This window comes from Patella vulgata, chromosome 6 (genome assembly GCF_932274485.2).
Source record: "Patella vulgata chromosome 6, xgPatVulg1.2, whole genome shotgun sequence".
NCBI lineage: Eukaryota > Metazoa > Mollusca > Gastropoda > Patellidae > Patella > Patella vulgata.
Genome location: NC_065884.2, coordinates 11,317,114 through 11,336,681, shown reverse-complemented (window position 1 = coordinate 11,336,681; position 19,568 = coordinate 11,317,114). Strand labels below are relative to the sequence as shown.

The 19,568-nt window shown below is 36.5% G+C and overlaps 1 protein-coding gene across 1 annotated transcript; it reads left to right on the top strand.

Annotated features, from left to right (window-relative positions):
- Positions 1 to 3,621: 3,621 nt before the first annotated feature.
- On the top strand, positions 3,622 to 19,399 carry LOC126825304 (NFATC2-interacting protein). Its single transcript, XM_050554890.1, has 8 exons — positions 3,622 to 3,735; positions 6,358 to 6,613; positions 8,387 to 8,477; positions 9,073 to 9,165; positions 11,873 to 12,050; positions 12,597 to 12,741; positions 15,492 to 15,631; positions 16,269 to 19,399. The coding sequence occupies exons 1-8, from the start codon at positions 3,691 to 3,693 to the stop codon at positions 16,446 to 16,448; spliced, it is 1,128 nt and encodes a 375-aa protein (XP_050410847.1). The 5' UTR covers positions 3,622 to 3,690; the 3' UTR covers positions 16,449 to 19,399.
- The last annotated feature ends 169 nt before the right edge of the window (positions 19,400 to 19,568 follow it).

Sequence of the window (19,568 nt, the reverse complement as noted above, 5' to 3'; positions counted from 1 at the left end):
TTGTCATATACAACTACAAGCGGGGAATTGAAACCACGCCACTTGACTCAATGACAGACCTTATGATGCAACGCGCACCCGTTATTAAACTACCCCACCCCTTGTCCCTGAGATCATATAATTAGGTCAAAATGGTTTATATGGTCCACTTGATTTAGATACAGTTCATTAATTAACCCGAGATCCGAATATGTGGAGCATTTGGACAATGAGATGATGAGCCCTGTCGATTTCGCCGTTCTCCGTCGCATCTCTTGGAAATTGTGGGAGAGTCTTGGCAACTTGTATTGTGTGGTGCGTTGGAGATGCAAACTTTATTTGTAAGTCTTCTTTTAATTCATAATGTTTTAGTGGCATTTAGCGATCGGGAAACACATTAACAGAACACAGTTCTTTAAAAAAATATATTTTAAGGGGAAGTTTTGACACAAAAACTTTACGATTTTAATTACAAAATGACAATTTAGCATAAATTATGGATATAAAATGTTGTGATATTATGTGTAAAATTATTGTTGGCTGGGAAACTTGCTCGGAAATCGTATATTGGGGTACATTTAACCAAAAACGTTACGATTGTAAATTAAAAATTACAATTCGGTATAAAGAACGCTATATTATCAAATATCGATTTAAATTATTGTCTTATCGTTTGAAATAATAGTGGATTTGGGTAAATGGTGCTACGAGGGTTCATTGAAATTCAGAATTGACAGATAGGCCCTATAATTAGAATTCCACCCTATCACACTGCATGGCGTACGCTAACACGTCTTCATTGGACTAGTTAGCGTGGTTCCTTCGGGAATGGCTTCGGATCGTTCCTAAAGCGGGCGTCACACTGTCCCGAAATTGACACCAGATGGACACACGATAGAGTAAATGCTAGTGAGGGCATCATAAGCTATCGTACGACCTCCTGTAAAGTTTCTTAGGCTCCGGCAACAACTTCTTGAGCGCTGGTAAAATCTTGCTAAGTTTCATTTTCGTTTTGAATTCGTGTGTCCATATTTGTCCTTAATAAGGCTATCTTGTGGGCATCTTGTCAAATCGTGTCATCTTTGTCTTTACTTCGTCTGATTATCGGCGCCATTGGGCATATTTTCCTATACGCCCACATTTCTACGTCGACGTATACACACACTGATCAGCGGTGAATTTTCGCTAGGCCGATACAATCACTGATAAGGATCATACTGCACGCAGCGACCCATCTACGTCAGCCTAAGTTTGGGATGAGATAAGGATGACATCGATGCGACTTAATGAGCCAGAAATATTAACTTTTTTCCTGCGACAAATTAAATTCCAAAACATTTTTTTTATGTATTGGAAAAATAAATAAAGGCGTTTGACGTATTTGTAGATAAAAATTATTTCCTATTTAGTGCAAATGGGTATTAAAATGACTAAAATGCAGCATTCTCTCCGAAACAGTAACGTCTTATGTAAACAATGCACGCGCCATTCAACCAATGATTGACGCCGCGTGCTGTGACTGCACTTGTTAAGGCAGTCATCTTTGACAGAGATATACTAGACTAGTAATGCTCTGTGATACAGATTGGGACGTATATTGTCGTCGCCCCTGTACGTCCGTCCACAATTTGTTTGTGGATAATCTACATGTCGCAATTTTTTTCTCATTTTGACGAAACTTGAAATATAGGGTTATCGCTCAAAGATCTCGGTTCTTTTTCGATATTGGCATGCGTCATGGATTATGGACCCTGGCTGTACGAAAATTCGTGTTTTTTTAGGGTGTCGTCTCTGTAGGTCTCAATTTTTATCCCAATAAAAGAAAACGTTTAAATGCATCACCGTTACACCATAACAACGGTTGAGTTCGAATTTTGTGGGGGGGGGGGGGGGGTGGATGGCTGAATGGTTAGCGTGCGCGCGCTGTATCATAAAGTCTGTCATTGAGTCGACTGGCGTGGTTTCGAATCCCCGGTTGTACGTGGCAAGGAGTAGGGTCGCCTGTCCAACCTCGTGGGTTTTCTCCGGGTCCTCCGGTTTCCTCCCACTGCTAAAGACCCCTGCGCGCAAGCGAATTGTGTAAATAAAATTAAACCATATGTTAGTCCCGAAATGACCTAGTTTGTGTCGAGTGGACGTTAAACCCCATTTCTCTCTCTCTCTCTCGAATTTTGTGAAAATCGGATCGAAACTGCGGGACAAAATGGCCGCTCCCAGTACGCAAACAGTGTAAAAGTATATAATACCAAGGTTGTGGACCTTCTAGAGGTCACAATTTCTATCAGATTTTCATGAAACTTGAAATGTATGTTTATAACCCAAACATCACGATACTTGTCCATATTCGATCAGATCGTACCGCTGGTTCCCCACACGAACATCAATACGGAGTAGGCTAAACAAGAATCGACCCGATTGACTTAGGAAGGCAACACGACTACGTGAAGTCCTCGCAATGCCCTACGATGGTTTTATGAAGTCAAAATGGATACACCAATTCAACACGAAAATGAACCTTCGCAATTTTTTGGCATGCCAAAGATTTTGTCAACGCTTATGAAGTTGCTGCCGGAGCCTGAAAAACTCCGCAGACAGTCATACGATGGCTTAAGATGCCCTCATGAATGGCCCGATGTTTTTACGATCAGATCCAAATTCACTTTAACTTGTGACTATTTGGTGTCAGTTTCGAGCGATAGTGACGCCCAATAAAGCATCTTCCTAATTTAGTCTTTCAAACATATACACTTACAGCGCCTTTATCTGACCTGTGGAGAGATCAAAATAGTTATTCTTTATATTATAATGTATTAAACATTTAAAATAAATTAGTTTTGTGGGAGGAATCGGAGATTTTCGAAGTGAATTCCTGTGATTGTAAATGAATTCCGGTAAATCCAGGTGATTATTCTACCCGGTCTAGAGAGCCATCGTGTGGCCTTCGTGTGTCCTGTGGGTATAAACTACCGTACAAAATTCGCTTCTTCGTATTACCTTCGTGTGTAGGCCTAGTTCGGGTGCAATCGTGCGACGCACTTTGCTTCGGCTGTTGATAGGTTTTTGAACAAGTTCGGTGCCATCTTTGTCAAAATTCAAAATTCCATATTCGTGTGGCCATTTGGTGTCAGTTTTTGGGACAGTGTGACGCCAGCACAATTATAAAGGAACTACCGGTAGGCTTACAGTTATTAGTGGAGAAAAGTAGAACGTTCCTTTTCATTCCATTTCCATATACATAGTTATTATTTATCTTTACGATGCTTCGCGAATATTCACTGTTGATCACAGTGGGCTTGGATGCTTTGAAACGGGTCACAAGTTTTTTTTTTAGATTGAACCTGGTTTTCACTTTGAGATTTTTATTCGATACATACGGAAAAATGCATCTGGTCGGTCCTTGCATTTAATGTTTCAATCGGATTTAATGAGTGAATGGTTACCGGACCATCGGTTCTCCGCCAAAATTTCTAAAACTTCCGTTACTTCAACGGCTGGATTCCCCTGAAGCAGCTATACATCCTGTCAAATACGATATTCTGAAAACAATAATTAATAGTTGTGGTCTTTATCCAATGAGATAAATCGAGTTATCTCCCTGCAACCTTTATTTTTACATAAAAATAATTAGCTTTGATTTTCCAGCCATTTTTTCCCCGTCCCTTGTCCCTTAAAGGTACCAGTAAAATTGGACTATTTTCGCGGTAATCTAAAATGGCTGACGAAATTGTAAATACCAACGAAAACATTAATTTATCGGTTTGTAGTTTTTTTTTTATTACGGTACCTGTTTTGTCCTTGAAATTATTAAAGTTGATGTTATATCAACACGACATGGCGCCATAGAGATTATTCTACCAATAGGCCTATTAGAGTTAGGCCTGAATTCATCTAGAAATGGACTCTTGTCTAAAAATCAAATAAAAGTTTAAAAATGAAAACAGTAAAACACATGATCATTGACATTGATCATTATCATTAGTTGATATAGTGCCATACACGTACAGTACGCATGCATATCTTTCTTAGCCTACTTACCTAGATAATATATTATTAAATGGTGATAATCATAGGCTATATTGTTGGATTATTGCCTGAGTTTAGTGAGTAGGCCAGTGGAGTGAGATCATAATGCTGCAGAACGATTTACCTGCCATACCAAATATTACCTATACACGTCAATACAACTATGCATATAGCAACATGCTAGAAATAAGGCACCTCTCACAGACATTGTCATACACAAGTCCAGGCTTTGTCAGGCACATTTGCTGTAGTTACTTAAAGATACATTATGGGAGATTCGGTAACAAGTTGGCAGTTCTCACTATAATAGTTAAAAACTAGATAAGGTAGAAGGCAATTTGGTGAAAATTTCATTCAAATTGATCCACTATGAACCGAGAACTAAGCGACTGAAATTCCCATAAGCCTCGGTCATCATTACTAAAGTCAGTACGATAAACAGCATAGTCTCGATTATCCATTTAATCGTTTAATGAGAAGGAAAGTTATGCAGTAAATCGGCTTACAATCCACTAAAGATCGCAGGCTAGCGCAGCCATCTAATGTTGATTATGGCCTGGATAGGTTAATTAATGTCTTAATTAATAATTTAGATAACATTTCAGGCCTAAAGAAAGACCTGAAATAGGCAGATTTAGCTCTTGCATAATGCATGTTTAAGTAACGTAAATTGTATCGGCTCTGCTATAGTAGAGAGCAGAGTCGATACAATTTACGTTACTAAAGTCCCGGTAACTAATTTGCTGTGGTGCCTGTCATTTTGTCTGTTACAAATTCTTATTTTTCCCCACCGTTCGATGAATCAAGGCAACTTTTGATTCTAACTCAGGAGAGTGATGAAACTTATTGTATACGTTTCACTACCAGGTACTTCAAAACCTTGACTGAGTTTGATCGTGAACAAATTATGCTTAGACTTAAGTATAGATAATCAATTTGATTGCTCGATACTTTTCAAAAAGATGAATATGCAATTAATTAATGAGTCATCTGTTTATTTGGGGATTTCGACGGGGGACATCAGCTTCACTTTTGGCTTGTTTTCTCTGTTTTTATTGAGGTTATATTTCAGTAGATATCTGACCTTTTGCCAGGTACATCTAAGAAGATCATTTTCAGTCCTGCCTATTCATTTCAAGACGCTAAGTCCCAACTCCAAAGTCACTGCACCTTAAGTCTCAGTTGCCAGTTGATTACATCAGTCAGCAGTTCATTTTTGCCAGTCTTGTTTACTTCGAAACCTATAGAACAATGGACAGCTAGCTGTTATTATCTGTAAAGCATATACTGAAACCTTCTTGCTAAATACAGCACCCTGGTTTGTGAATGACCTCTTCTCCTGCTAACTAACCCCAAAATAGAGTTTTATGTACCCCCCCCCCCCCCCAATAGCGACTCAAATCCTTAGCTCTTTAAAGTCACAACTGTTTAGGTATTTCAAGTTTAGTCGCAAGTCAGGTCTGTGATGTTTCCAACTCTGTCCATTTCTTTAAAGCACTGTTTGTTTAAGACTTGTTTGGTTGCTTACAGGGAGCCACAGTGACTCAGTTCGAATGTGACAAAAAAAACCAAAACAAGGTCCCATGTACACATTGGCATGCAGGTACAAGAACCCTTGACATTCGAAATAAGAGTAGATCATAGGGTCGCAATATTTCCCTCATAGGACACTACATGGCGTATGTCCGTCGGAATTAGCCCAGTAAGATGTTAAACCACATTTCATCTCATTTTTATACGCCCACATTTCGTGGACGTATATTACCGTCGCCCCCGTGCGTCCGTCGTCCACAATTTCTTTGGAACGCTCTAATGACAAAAGTTATCATCCAATTGTTTTAAAATTGATATATGTTGTTTACATTAGTGAGATGAAGAAGCCTATTTAATTTCAATAATTTCCGTTTATAACGTCTAGAGTTATGGCCCTTGTTTCACTTTGTTGAACCTTGTGAATGCTCTAATGCCAAAAGTTAACATCCGATCTTTGTGAAATTTATATGCAATATTTAAGTTAGTGAAACGAAGAATCCTATTGAATTTCAACAATTTCTGTTTATTACATCTAGAGTTATGGCCCTTGTTTCACTTTACTGCACCTTGTGAACGCTGTAACGCCAAAAGTTATCACCCAATCTTTGTGAAATTTATATGCAGGATTTAAATTAGTGAAACAAAGAAGTCTATTGAATTTCAGCAATTTCTGTTTATTATGGTCTAGAGTTATGGCCCTTATTTCACTTTATTGAACCTTGTGAACGCTCCAACGCCAAAAGTTATCACCCAATCTTTGTGAAATTTATATGCATTATTTAGATTAGTGAAACTAAGAAGTCTATTGTTGTTTGTTTACAGGATGGGTCTGTGAGTGATGAAGACAGTCCTCCCCGAATCAAGAAACAGAAATCTTCAACTGTAAGACGTGGCTTAGCTGGACTCATAAATAAATCAAAACAAAATACAGAGAATGAATCAGAAGAGGATTGTCCAACTAAATACGCCATCTACTCCACTAAAGTTGCTCGTTGTTTAAGTGATCGCCAAAATAATTATAATTTATTAAAAGTCAGTCTTGAGAAAGAGGAAGAAGAAGAAGATGAAAAATCAAAAGGTAGGCATTTGTACTGCTCATCCAAACTGATCAGCAGTGAATATTCACTACAATAACTGAAGGGGATGACATTCGTGCAGGTTAATTAGCTCACAATATTAACTTTTTGCCATCTGCAAATTAAATTCTAAAACATTTTTTTGAAGCATTAGAAAAATAGATTTTGAAGTATACCTGGATAAAAATATTTCCTATATGCTATCAACGTCAATGGTCTATGCCCTGTGATGTGACATCACATGTAAAATGCGTGTGAACTTATAAAGGTTGGTCATCTTACACAAAGTTAGAAGACTTTCGTATTACCTCTATGGTCGGGGTGTTTGATGTATGTAGTTAATTGTTTTAGACTGTAGCGCGTGCTAAAGTCGAATGCAATTATTTTGCAGTTGGTGTCACTCACTCGTTGTGGTAGAGCGATGTTTTCTGCCAAATAAATTTCGGGATATCATTTTTTTACCTTCCATATATAAGTCGGAACGGAGTATAAGACGAATGGCGGACTTCTGCTGAAAAATGTATCGACTTATGACCCGTAAAATACGGTAATTTTGAAGGAATTTGAAAACATGTACGGATCAGCAGTGGTCAGCACGCTTTCATTGTATGGTATTACGATGTCACATAATTTTGTAGGAATATTCTTGATATGAATTTGAATACCGTACGGGAATTAAACATGAAAAATAATGAGGTTTACCTATTTTTATTTACGTATGAATTTGAATATTTTGTTGACACGTGATTCCTAATTGTGGTTTGAAAATGTCTGCTTAAATAACGACAATAGTTATGCCCCTTTATTTTCGTGAAAAAATGTCCGACAAGAAAAGTTTTGAAATCCTATCACTGCTGAATGGTTAGCGCGTGTGCGTTGTATTATAAGGTCTGTTATTGAGTCAACTGGCGTGGTTTCGATTCCCCGGTTGTTTGTGACAAGAAGTAGGGTCTCCTGTCCAACCTGATGGGTTTTCTCCGGATTCTCCGGTTTCCTCCCACTGCTAAAAGACCCCTACGTGCAAGTGAATTATTGAAATAAAATTGAACCATTCGTTAGTCCCGAAATGACCTAGTTTGTGTCGAGTTGACGGTAAACCCTATTTTTCTCTCTCATTTGCTTGATGAAGACGAGAGTATCATTGTTGAAACGTTGCATGTTAATAAACCAGTAGCTGTTATTCCATAAAGAGCATTTACTCTTTCCTAATTACTAAATTCCACTCCAAAGAAATGCTAATAGTATGTGCAATGAGGGGTGGGGGGACCACACACAAACGATTACATGACAATCCTATGGACAGTATACTGGACACCATAAACAACAAACGCACATATCAGATCAAGTGAATGGATTCAGGGCTTAGCCCTAAGCGTCCCCTGTACTGTCCCGGCCAGTTCCATACTGGATTCAGGGCTTAGCCCTAAGAATCCACTGTACTGTCCCGGTCAGTTCCATACTGATTATTTTTAACTGGTTGTATGTTGTCTTCAAAGCTGCACTAGAGGCTCTTCTGTAGTTATCATTGAATGTTGACTTATGATTACTGTCAATTCTTCATCCCATCTGATTGACTAAACACTGTTCCTTGTCAGGCCCTCTGTCTTGCACCACGCTGGAAAATCTTGGGGAACCCCAGGAGCAAACCTGAGACCTCCTGGTTAGAGACCCAGCATCTTACTTACTGAGCCACCATGACTTCCCAATCTAGGCTCACTACACCATGGAAGCTTTTGTTTTGACTGGGATAATATGTTTAATATGATTTATTACAGAGAGGAATGGAATAGAGTTGTGTGAAAAGTCTGTAGTAAGATCTGATGCTATAACAGTGGAAGACCAACCTGACGTTAATATTGTCGACAGGTAAACATTTATCTTTCAGAAATTTCATTATTGGTGGCCATTTTTACACCACAAGGACAATGTTTTTAGTTAGAAAAAAAATAATTATACCAGGCTATATGTGTAATGTAAATAAAATATGATTTAAAATCTTACTTTTATTCTCAAACCAGGTTATTCTCACAGCTGAAATGCTTTCCTTCTCTTGGCTTTACCTAAATATATGCATATTTTAATGCTTAATATATTGTAGTACTGCTTATTATTTCATGTGTCTTATCTACCTGTTGATGGTGCTTGCTATTATGTTTATGTCTGTATAATATACTGTTTTATGTTTGTCGGTTTAAGAGCTCCTTAGAGCTTGTGTTATTCTGTTATTATGTATAAATGTACCGACGTTAAATAAAGATTACTTAGGTTAATGAAGATACTTAATGTGGGAAATTTTGCCCAGACAATGGTGCTAGGATTTACTCTTTATTTCGATTCCCAGCTGTCCGGGGGTGTGTGTGTGTGTGTGTGGGGGGGGGGGGGGACGGGGAACCTTGTACAATCGACTAGATGTTGTTCATTGCCAGGTCCTTTAACATGAATTATTCTTTGTTTTTTTTAGCCCAGATTGTAGTTTGTTATTGGAAGATTCACCTGTTTCACCGAAAAAAACTGTTCCTCCTAAACGTACCAAAAAACTACAATCAGCATTCAAGTAAGTAATTTAATTAGTTCATCGTCAGTTACAAATGTTAATTTGAACTTATCATCTTCACACATGGTGCAATTTTATGGATACATCCGACATCGTACGGGATCGTTACAATATGTCGGATTACGCAGAGTGTCGGAATACTCAGTTTTCTCAAAACCGGAAATATTGTAACTTCGAAAACCGGAAGTATTATTATAATGTAGCTTCGAACATTTACATAGAACTTCGAATCACCAGAATGTTATTCCCAAAAATAGTGACAATCGAGTGAAAATGGGTACTTCGGACTATAACGCATGCGTCAACTGGATATATAAATATCTCATCCAACCATGCAGCAAAAACCTGTTCATCGTGTTTAATTATGTCACAATTCTACTCACACCACCTCCGTCGTCGGGACTGACAGGACTGAATTCTGCGTCACTCGATTGCAATTCTGTCAATTCGGGACGTTCCGGACTGTGAATCGAGTATCCCCAGGTCGTCGTCACACGGTTCGAAGAGATCCGTAGGGTGACCAAACTTATAGGTTATTCAGGTTCAATCGGCAAGCGCAACGAATGTTTCCAACCGGTGCTAGGAATATTTTTACGACTGAATTCGGGGGAAAATTCGTGGATATTCTTGAGTATTTGTCACAACTGTCGTACAAGAGATTAAAATTATCAAAGTAATCAACAAAGACCCACGGTAGCGAGTTTTAATCTCACATATAATTGATTGGTGATTGCTTGTTAATCTTTTGGGGCTTCACACCCATCCAGTTTTAATCTCACAGATAATTGATCGGTAAGTGTTTACTTCACACCCACCGATTGAAGGCCGGATTATACGGTGTCGATTCAATGGAAATCGTATGACGGGACGGCTGATTGATGTCGTAATCCGGAACGTACAGAGGTCAAATTACCCAGAGATTTTTTGGCTGAAGTAATAAGGAATTAAATCGGGACATGAAAATGGTGTCGGATGTAACAGAGTGCCGGAGTGATCAGAGGTCGGATGTGACAGAGTGCACTGTATTGAATTTATTATTACCAAACAACGTTTTGACAAGGACGTCTTTTATCAGTTCTGTAAATTCAGTAATTGTATATCCATAAAACTGAACCTTGTTTTAATGTGTTCAAGTATCAAAGAAGACATATCATCTCTGTTGCCTCTGTCCAAAGCCTTTTAAGCACTCCACAGGTCAAAGTTTCTTTCTAAGATTTATCAGATCTAGGCTTATCAACTGAAATTTAGAGTCAGTCATTAAGTATTGGCAGAGTTATTGCCCCTGTCATCATTGTTATAGGCGGTGCTCTATTGTTAGTCCAGAACGTCTCCAATTAACAGAATTGCAAAAAAGTGATACAGAATTCAGCACTGTCAAAGTTCTGCCAGTCCCAACAGCTGAGGTGGTGTGAGTAGAATCATGACGTATTTTAAGTAACAAATATGTTTTAACTTTCATGTTTGGTTGAGATATTTTTTTATGCAGTCGGCACATGCGTTGTACTCCGAAATTCTCCTTTTCAGTCGATTGACAGTATTTTGGGAACTGAGAGAATTTAATTCCGGAACGTTCAATCGAGTATCCCCTTAGGGTCTATCAATCCCTTGCAAACTACAATATTGTGAAACTTAATCTGTAAATTAGTAAAAAGAATATCAGTCCAAAAATTGTTTTCGTAATTAAATGTCAAATAATCAATTCAAGTCTTTTCTTATCGAGGAGTAAGCTATGAAAAATTAAATATTGACCGAAAAATGCAAATGAATTTCAGCAACTTTGAAAGGACATTTAAGCGATTTAGTTTGAGCTTATTTTTTTTCTAGTAATATAAAATTTGATAATTGAGAGTGACAGGTTATTTACTGAAGCAACAGGTATGAAGAAAAGCTACCTGTCGCTTTTAAACATTTCAAGGCCTGTTGGTGGCCATGTTTACACCACAAGGACAATGTTTATAGTTAGAAAAAGGTTATACCAGGCTATAATGTAAAGAAAATATGATTTAAAATCTTACTTTTATTCTAAAACCAGGCTAAAAAAGATATTCAATATGCAATTGCCAGTACTATGTGGGAAATTTTGCACGGACATTGGTGAATTATTTCCTCTAGAATATAAAAATCTTAAAGATACATTGTCCGCAAAGCGGGTGGTTAAAAGTGTGGTATATATGGAAAGTATAGACGCCCAATCTTACTAGAAAAATACTGGATGACCCCAAAAACACCCACCGGGCAAGCACTGGGCAAAAATATCAGGGTATCACTAACTGGCATCCAGACTGTTGTCTGTCAGCTTATTGTGTGCTAGCTTGACTGTTAATTCTTGATCAAATGTTTAGGCGGTTTTGGGAACATTGAGGGGTGTCAACTTACAATTAAAACAGTGGAAAAAGAAGTTGACAGAAATAATTAAGAATTTACCTAGGCCTCAATATTATGTATGGTAAATTGGACAGTAAGTAATGAAAAATACTTTCTGAAAAATGGACTCTCCATCAGTGAAGTTAGGTGACAACAATTGCTGCTAACAACAGTTTTATATATAGCTTGAGGTATCTCCCCGCGAATACAAAGTTTTAAGAGGGATTTAAAGCAAATTTTTGATAGATTAATTAGTGGGAATATGTTTTTAGTCCAAATATATCAAGTCACTCAGTTTTTACATGGGAAAGTATCTTTAAGCCTTTTTTTAATCCATTTTCAGTGTTTTGAATCGAGCTAAAAATCTATTTGATGAAGAAGAAGAAAGTTTAAACAATAGTCTGTTAGCTGATGTAAATACAGAGGTTATAGTCACTGGTGTCAGTCCAGTTATAGAAAAATCAGATATATTAGTTAAAATTCTACATAGAGGCAAGGTTTATAGATTTCATATGAAAAAAGTAAGTCGTTAATACTACTTTACATAGGGGACTGGTTTACCGATTTAACATGAAAAAAATAAACAAAGAGGGTGGAGATCCTTTGGTATTAAATCTTCTTATAGATTTCCAATTTTAGGAATGGTTTAAGATTAAACATGCATTGGACTTCATGACATGCCCTTGTTACTTTCCCCAGTGCCAGAGTTCACAAAGCACTCTCTGACTTAAGAACAGTGACATTTGTAACTCAAAATAAGAGGGGGTTGGATGGCTGAATGGTTAGAACATGCACGCTGTATCATAAAGTCTGTCATTGAATTATAGAAATAAAATTGAACCATATGTTAGTCCCGAAATGACATAGATTGTGTCGAGTGTCCGTTAAACCCCATTTCTCTCTTTCCCTCTCAAAATAAGAGTAGATAGAAGCACTCCTCTCCGGACAAAATTTCCATCATAACATACTACATTCATTAAAGTAGGACATTAAACCCCCATTTCATTTCTGAATATAATTAAAGTTATCATTTCATAATAAAATAGTCTTATTTTGTTTTCTTTCAGTCAGATCCATTTTATAAAATACAAAATTATTTAGCTAATGAGATTGATGTTATATCAACAGAAATAATGTTATTACTGGGTGATCGAACCATCTCGGTTAATGATACACCTAATACAATCAAACTTCATTTAACAGACATAATAGGTAAGTAGACCAATTATACTTCATTTAACAGACATAATAGGTAAGTAGACCAATCAAACTTCATTTAACTGACATAAGAGGTTAGTAGACTGATCATATTTCATTTAACAGACATAATAGGTTAGTAGACCAATCATATTTCATTTAACAGACATAATAGGTTAGTAGACCAATCAAACTTCATTTAACTGACATAATAGGTTAGTAGACCGATCATATTTCATTTAACAGACATAATAGGTTAGTAGACCAATCATATTTCATTTAACAGACATAATAGGTTAGTAGACCAATTATACTTCATTTAACAGACATAATAGGTTAGTAGACCAATCATATTTCATTTAACAGACATAATAGGTTAGTAGACCAATCATATTTCATTTTACAAACAGAGTAAGTTAGTAGACCAATCATATTTCATTTAACAAACAGAGTAAGTTAGTAGACCAATCATACTTGATTTAACAGACATCATAGGTTATATAGTAGACCAATCATATTTCATTTAACAGACATAATAGGTTAGTAGACCAATCATACTTGATTTAACAGACATAATAGGTTAGTAGACCAATCATACTTGATTTAACAAACAGAGTAAGTTAGTAGACCAATCATACTTGATTTAACAGACATCATAGGTTAGTAGACCAATCATACTTCATTTAACAGACATAATAGGTTAGTAGACCAATCATACTTTATTTAACAGACATAATAGGTTAGTAGACCAATCATATTTCATTTAACAGACAGAATAAGTTAGTAGACCAATCATATTTCATTTAACAGCAGTGTTTAAAATTTACGTCGGTCCGTCGGCCCAGCGCCGATAAATAACTTGGCTGGCCGACATCTTTTTATTTTGAAGATGGTGGGTCGGCCCTGTGAGCCGACTGTTTTTGTCGGGAAAAATATGTGTCATGGATATTTTGTTCATGGTTCTATCAAATTCTCCTTTTAAAATAATTATATTTTCCCTATTTATATCCGTAATATATTTCATCCAGATATTTAACTGTATTTCATTAACGGAAATGAAAATAAAATTGTCCAGCGAAAGAAATCGTTCTAGGAGTGAGGTTGTGCTTGCAAATATCAGCACGCTCCCAGAGTTCGGCAGAATATTATTTAACCATTTTGATCAAGTATGGAATAGATGAGTGTGTGTTCCGATAGTATGCCTTACTTACTGTCTTATTTGTCTTTATCCGATATTGAATACACATGCATAATCCGGCATATTATATTCCTTCAATTGTGAAATCCAAACGTGTGCTACTAAACTAGGTCAGTCCATCTACTGTACTGTCATGAATCCAACAATAAAAATCTACATGATATAAATTCTTTGTCTTGTAAAAATGAAATTGAAAAAGCAGAGCTGAAAATTCCCTGAAAGCCTAACAACTGGCAACAATACAATTCCAGTGAGGTAAAAACGAGTGGCCTTTCCCGCCATTCTTTCTAAATCTCGTGATTTACTAGCAGACTTGATTATCAAGTATTTCTTTAATGACGATTTCACTACCGTAATGGAGACCCAAGTCTTCGAAAACAGGCACGTACAATATGTCATATATAGAAAGAATAACAAAGAGTTTATGGTTTCATAAATATGGACTATCCCAACGTGTGACATCAGGTCAGTTTAATAATGATAAAAAATGATGTGTCGTCTGCCAAACAGCAGTGATAGTTTACTTTCATTTTGAAAGAGGTCACGGTCTTTCATTTCACAGTTCCACACGTCATGATGAATGAAACAAATAAAATGATTGTTGCTACCGGACAGTAAATTTAACATGTTTATTGAAATGTAAGACATTAATCTATGTCTGGTAGGACCTGAACGCCAGTTTTATTTCATTTCATTTAAATGAACAATATTTTCTGTTAATTCTCGGAGAGTGTAAAGGGCCATTTTAATCCGTAATCTTCAGAATTCTATGTGAATGGAATTTCGAGATATTATATTGTCAGTACTAGTAGACCTATATATAATCATTAAGATTAATACAACTACAAGTAAATATTTGTTTATTACAGAAAAAATAAATATCAAGTCTGGGGTAAAATAGGGGTGGAATGATTTTTATCTTTCTATACACGAAGTATTAACATTAAATCCTTCAAAAGTTAGAATTGTAATGTGTACAGCCAATCAATATTGAATATATATTTTAACTTTTAAACCTGTCCCAAATGGCTAGAACTCAAAAATAAAGGCCTTAGGGGTGGGGTAGTGTACGTGTGTTTTGTTAATATTTATTGGGCCCACAACTTAATGTTAGGACCTACAACTTTCATGAATGGCGTCTACCAGCGGGTCTTATTGGCCTACAACTTTTCTTGACAAATTTTATACACTGTTTAACAGACAGAATAAGTTAGTAGACCAATCAGACTTCAATTAATAAACACCATATATAGGTTACCATTAGTAGACCAATCATTCTTCATGTAACAGATATAGGCTTGTTGTTAGACCAATCACATTTCATGACTACTATTCATCTTCATAAATTGTTTGTAATTGGAATCAACCATTGTGGTTCATCATTGGTTCAGTGTTCAGTAAAAGAGCCACAGAGATCATTGAATAGCACCAAAGCTTTTACATGTAAATTTTTCCTAATCCCGCATTTTGAAAACGGCTTACAGTTTCCTAGTTGATCATAAGCCTTATAGTCTTTGACAATGACAAATTTCAAGGCCAAAGTTTTCATTTTCTTGTTCTGTTTCAGATTGTCATATCCATACATCAAATTCACAAGGTTCTGTATCCGATGACAAATTAGAAACAGACTATGTTGGAAGGAATGGGATAACTCTATGTGTTCAGAGTAATAGCCGTAATTCTAAAGTTAACATTACAGTTGACAAGGTTAGTTCTTCCTGTTGAAGGGGGTGGGGGGTGTTTTGGTGGATGGTCGATTGAACCATGTGTTAGTCCCGAAATGACCGAGTTTGTGTCAAGTGGATGTTAAACCCCATTTCTCTCCCACTTCATCTTGTATTACCAGTCTGCTATGATGTGATATCTCCTAGAACAGTGGCTTCCAAACTGTTTTGTTTTCTACCGAGTCCTCTGGGTCCTCCCACTGCTAAAGACCCTTATGCACAAACAAATTATTGGATAAAATTCAACCATATTTTAGTCCCGAAATTACCTAAGTACCTGATCTTTCGGTTCTGATACCATGTACCCTACCAATTCATTATTATGATGGGGGTTGGATGGCTGAATGGTTAGCGGGCGCGCGCTGTATCATAAAGTCTGTCATGAGTCGACTGGCGTGGTTTTGAATCCCCGGTTGTACGTGACAAGGAGTAGGGTCGCCTGTCCAACCTCGTGGGTTTTCTCCGGGTCCTCCCACTGCTAAAGACCCCTATGCGCAAGCGAATTATTGAAATAAAATTAAACCATATGTTATTCTCGAAATGACCTAGTTTGTGTCGAGTGGACGTTAAATCCCATTTCTCTCTCTCTCTCTTTCATTATTATGATATTTCTATTTCAGATGGAGCCGTTAAGAAATTTAATGGAAAAGTATGCAGCTGATAGAAAGATTGATGTTTCATCGTTAATGTTCAGATTTGATGATGAAGAGATAAACGCTAGTGATACACCAGAAGATTTTGATATGGACAATGGTGATTGTATAGATGCCATTGAAACAGAGGTGGTGGTCATTAAATGAATGATGGCCGACAGTGAAATAACCTCAGAACGTTAAATTCAATTATTATCTGTGCACTGAAAGGCAGCTCAAACTATGTGATGTTCCCGCAGAAAAATTTACAGCAAAAATTTGGTACAAAAGATTAATATCTGTGCTCTGAAAGGCAGTTCTGAGTATGTAATGTTCCACTAGAAAATTTATAGCAAAGTCTTGGTACAAGAACCGTATAAAAATTGTCTTCCTATATCTCACTGAATGCCACCAAGTTTGCCACCATGTTTTTTCACTGTGTGGTACCAAAACTGTACAGGATGGGGCCATCGCTCGCTTTCTTCTCTCTCCTTGTGGACAGTTCCTGTGTGACTGCAATCAACCATTCATGGCCACAACTTGAAGAAGCTCCATAGAAATCACAGGCTTATTCTAGACAGGTTGAACTTGTTTCATTTGATAGAAATTTTGCGAAAATAAACTGAGAACCCACATAAAATAACTAGTGCTTATAAATAATTATGCATATCATCAGGATGGAATTATACAGTGCTGGTTTTATCTATAGGCCAGTTAGGTTAAAGCCCAGGACCTTAAGATGTAGGGGCTTCCAAACAAAGTGTATAATATTTTGACACTGTCATAAGTCTTTCTCACACGCATTGTAGTCTTAAACGTCGAGCCCCTCAACCGCAACCTAGCTCAATTGTGCTTAAAACACACTCGTCTTCCTCTAGTTGTGAGGGTGGGGGATTGAGAGGAGCCTTATAAAGGGAATAGCATAGGACCTCTTATTCATCTAAATTCAGCATTGAAATTATATAATTGCTTTCTGATTAATTAGCCTACTATGTTTATTGTTAAAATTGCCAAAAAGACTGATTTTATTTTATGTCTCAAGTCACGTGACTCATTATGTATATAGTTAGTATTAGTGCTATGTGAAAATAGAATATTTGTGTCTTGTGTTATTATGTTTTTCTACATATATTTATATTGTTAATATAGTAGGTAATAGAGTATATAATAAAATAATAGAAAACCATGGACATTGTACAAGATAAATGTGACTAAAATGAAAAATTGATTTCATTATGTGTATAGTGCTAAATACTATGTTTATGTTGTGTGACAAATCACAATATGATTTCATTTTGTGTATAGTGAACATTACAAAGTAACTACTAAAAACCTGTTTTTCATTATGTCTATAGTGCTAAATACAATATTTATGTTATATGACTAATAAAAACATGTTTTCATTTTGTGTATAGTGAAAAATACAATGTAACTACTGAAAACCTGTTTTCCATTATGTGTATAGTGCTAAATACAATATTTATGTTTTATGACTAATGAAAACCTGTTTTCATTTTGTGTATAGTGAAAATTACAATATAACTACTGGAAACCTGTTTTCCATTATGTGTATAGTGCTAAATACAATGTTTATGTTGTGTGACAAATCACAATATGATTTCATTTTGTGTATAGTGAAAATTAAAATGTAACTACTAAAAAACCTGTTTTCCATTATGTCTATAGTGCTAATTACAATGTTTATGTTATATGACTAATAAAAACATGTTTTCATTTTGTGTATAGTGAAATATACAATGTTTATATCTTGTAACTAATTAAAACCTGTTTTCATTTTGTGTATAGGGATAAATAAAATGTTTATGTCATGAGACTAATGAAAACAGGATTTCTATATAGGATAAAATACAATGTTTATGTCATGGAATTTTAACCTCCACTTGATATAAACTAGGTAATTTTGGGACCAACATATGGTTCAATTTTATTTCAAAATTTCATCTGCACAGTGTTAAGTGTAGATAGTACTAAAGTAATATGTAAGAGCTAAATCTTCCTATTGCAGGACTGTTTTTTTTGGGGGGGGGGGGGCGGCTTAAAATATATGAATTACTAATTAGGTATTTATTCACGACCAATCTGGTTAAAACACAGATCCTATTTCGTTTCATTTTTATAGTTCAAAATTTTGTTTTACTTGTCTTTACTACACTTGGATCTGGAAGAGTTGTTATTTAACTCGTGTTCTGAATGGTGTCAGGGATAAGCCAATGAAACGGTCTGTCACGGCGAGCATAAGGTGTGTTTTGCACGGAACTGTGGGTAATCCACTAGTAACATCAATGCTGATTGGTTAATCAAATGTCTGACATCATAGGGTCATAAGTCGGTCTTTTGACCCCTGACGTGACCTATCGCTATAACTTGTCAGATCTTCATGTAGTGTAGGCCATCGAAAGTATAAAAAAACGAAACGAAATGTACATCTGTATTTTGATCAGATTGATTCACGACAAGCCCGGGGGCTTGGATGGCCGAATGGTTAGCGTGCGCGCGCTGTATCATAAAGTCTGCCATTGAGTCGACTGGCGTGGTTTCGAATCCCCGGTTGTAAGTGACAAGGAGTAGGGTCGCCTGTCCAACCTCGTGGGTTTTCTCCGGGTCCCTCCCACTGCTAAAGACCCCTACGCGCAAGCGAATTATTGAAATAAAATTAAACCACATGTTGGTCCCGAAATGACCTAGTTTGTGTCGAGTGGACGTTAAACCCCATTTCTCTCTCTCTCACGACAAGCCCATAATCAACTCTTTAGAGCTTGATATTGAATGGATTGGTGGTATAGTGCTTTAAAGTGTGTAGTTAAATCTTAAGGTCTGTCGTCGAGTCAAGTAGTGTGGTTTCAAATCCCTGCTTGTACGTGACAAGGAGTAGGGTCGCCTGTCAAACCTCATGATTTTTTTTCTGGGTCCTCTACTGCTAAAGACCCCTACCCACAAGCAAATTGTTGAAATAAAATTGAATACTATGTTAGTCCCGAAATTACCCAGTTTGTGTCGAGTGGAGTTTAAACCCCATTTCTCTCGCATACTGGTTGCAGTGTTTTGATTATGATTAGTGTGTGTAGAATTGTAAATAAAATATCAATGATTGAATTCTATTTGCATCTTGTAATTTAACATTTGTTAGAATATTTTCAATAAACCTATTTGTTATAATTGTGGCCAATACTCTATAATCAATCAGTGTGCACCACCAAAAACAGTTTTTGAAAAACCTAATATACAGTTGATAACATGAAATATACTGCAAAATATTTGAAATATAAT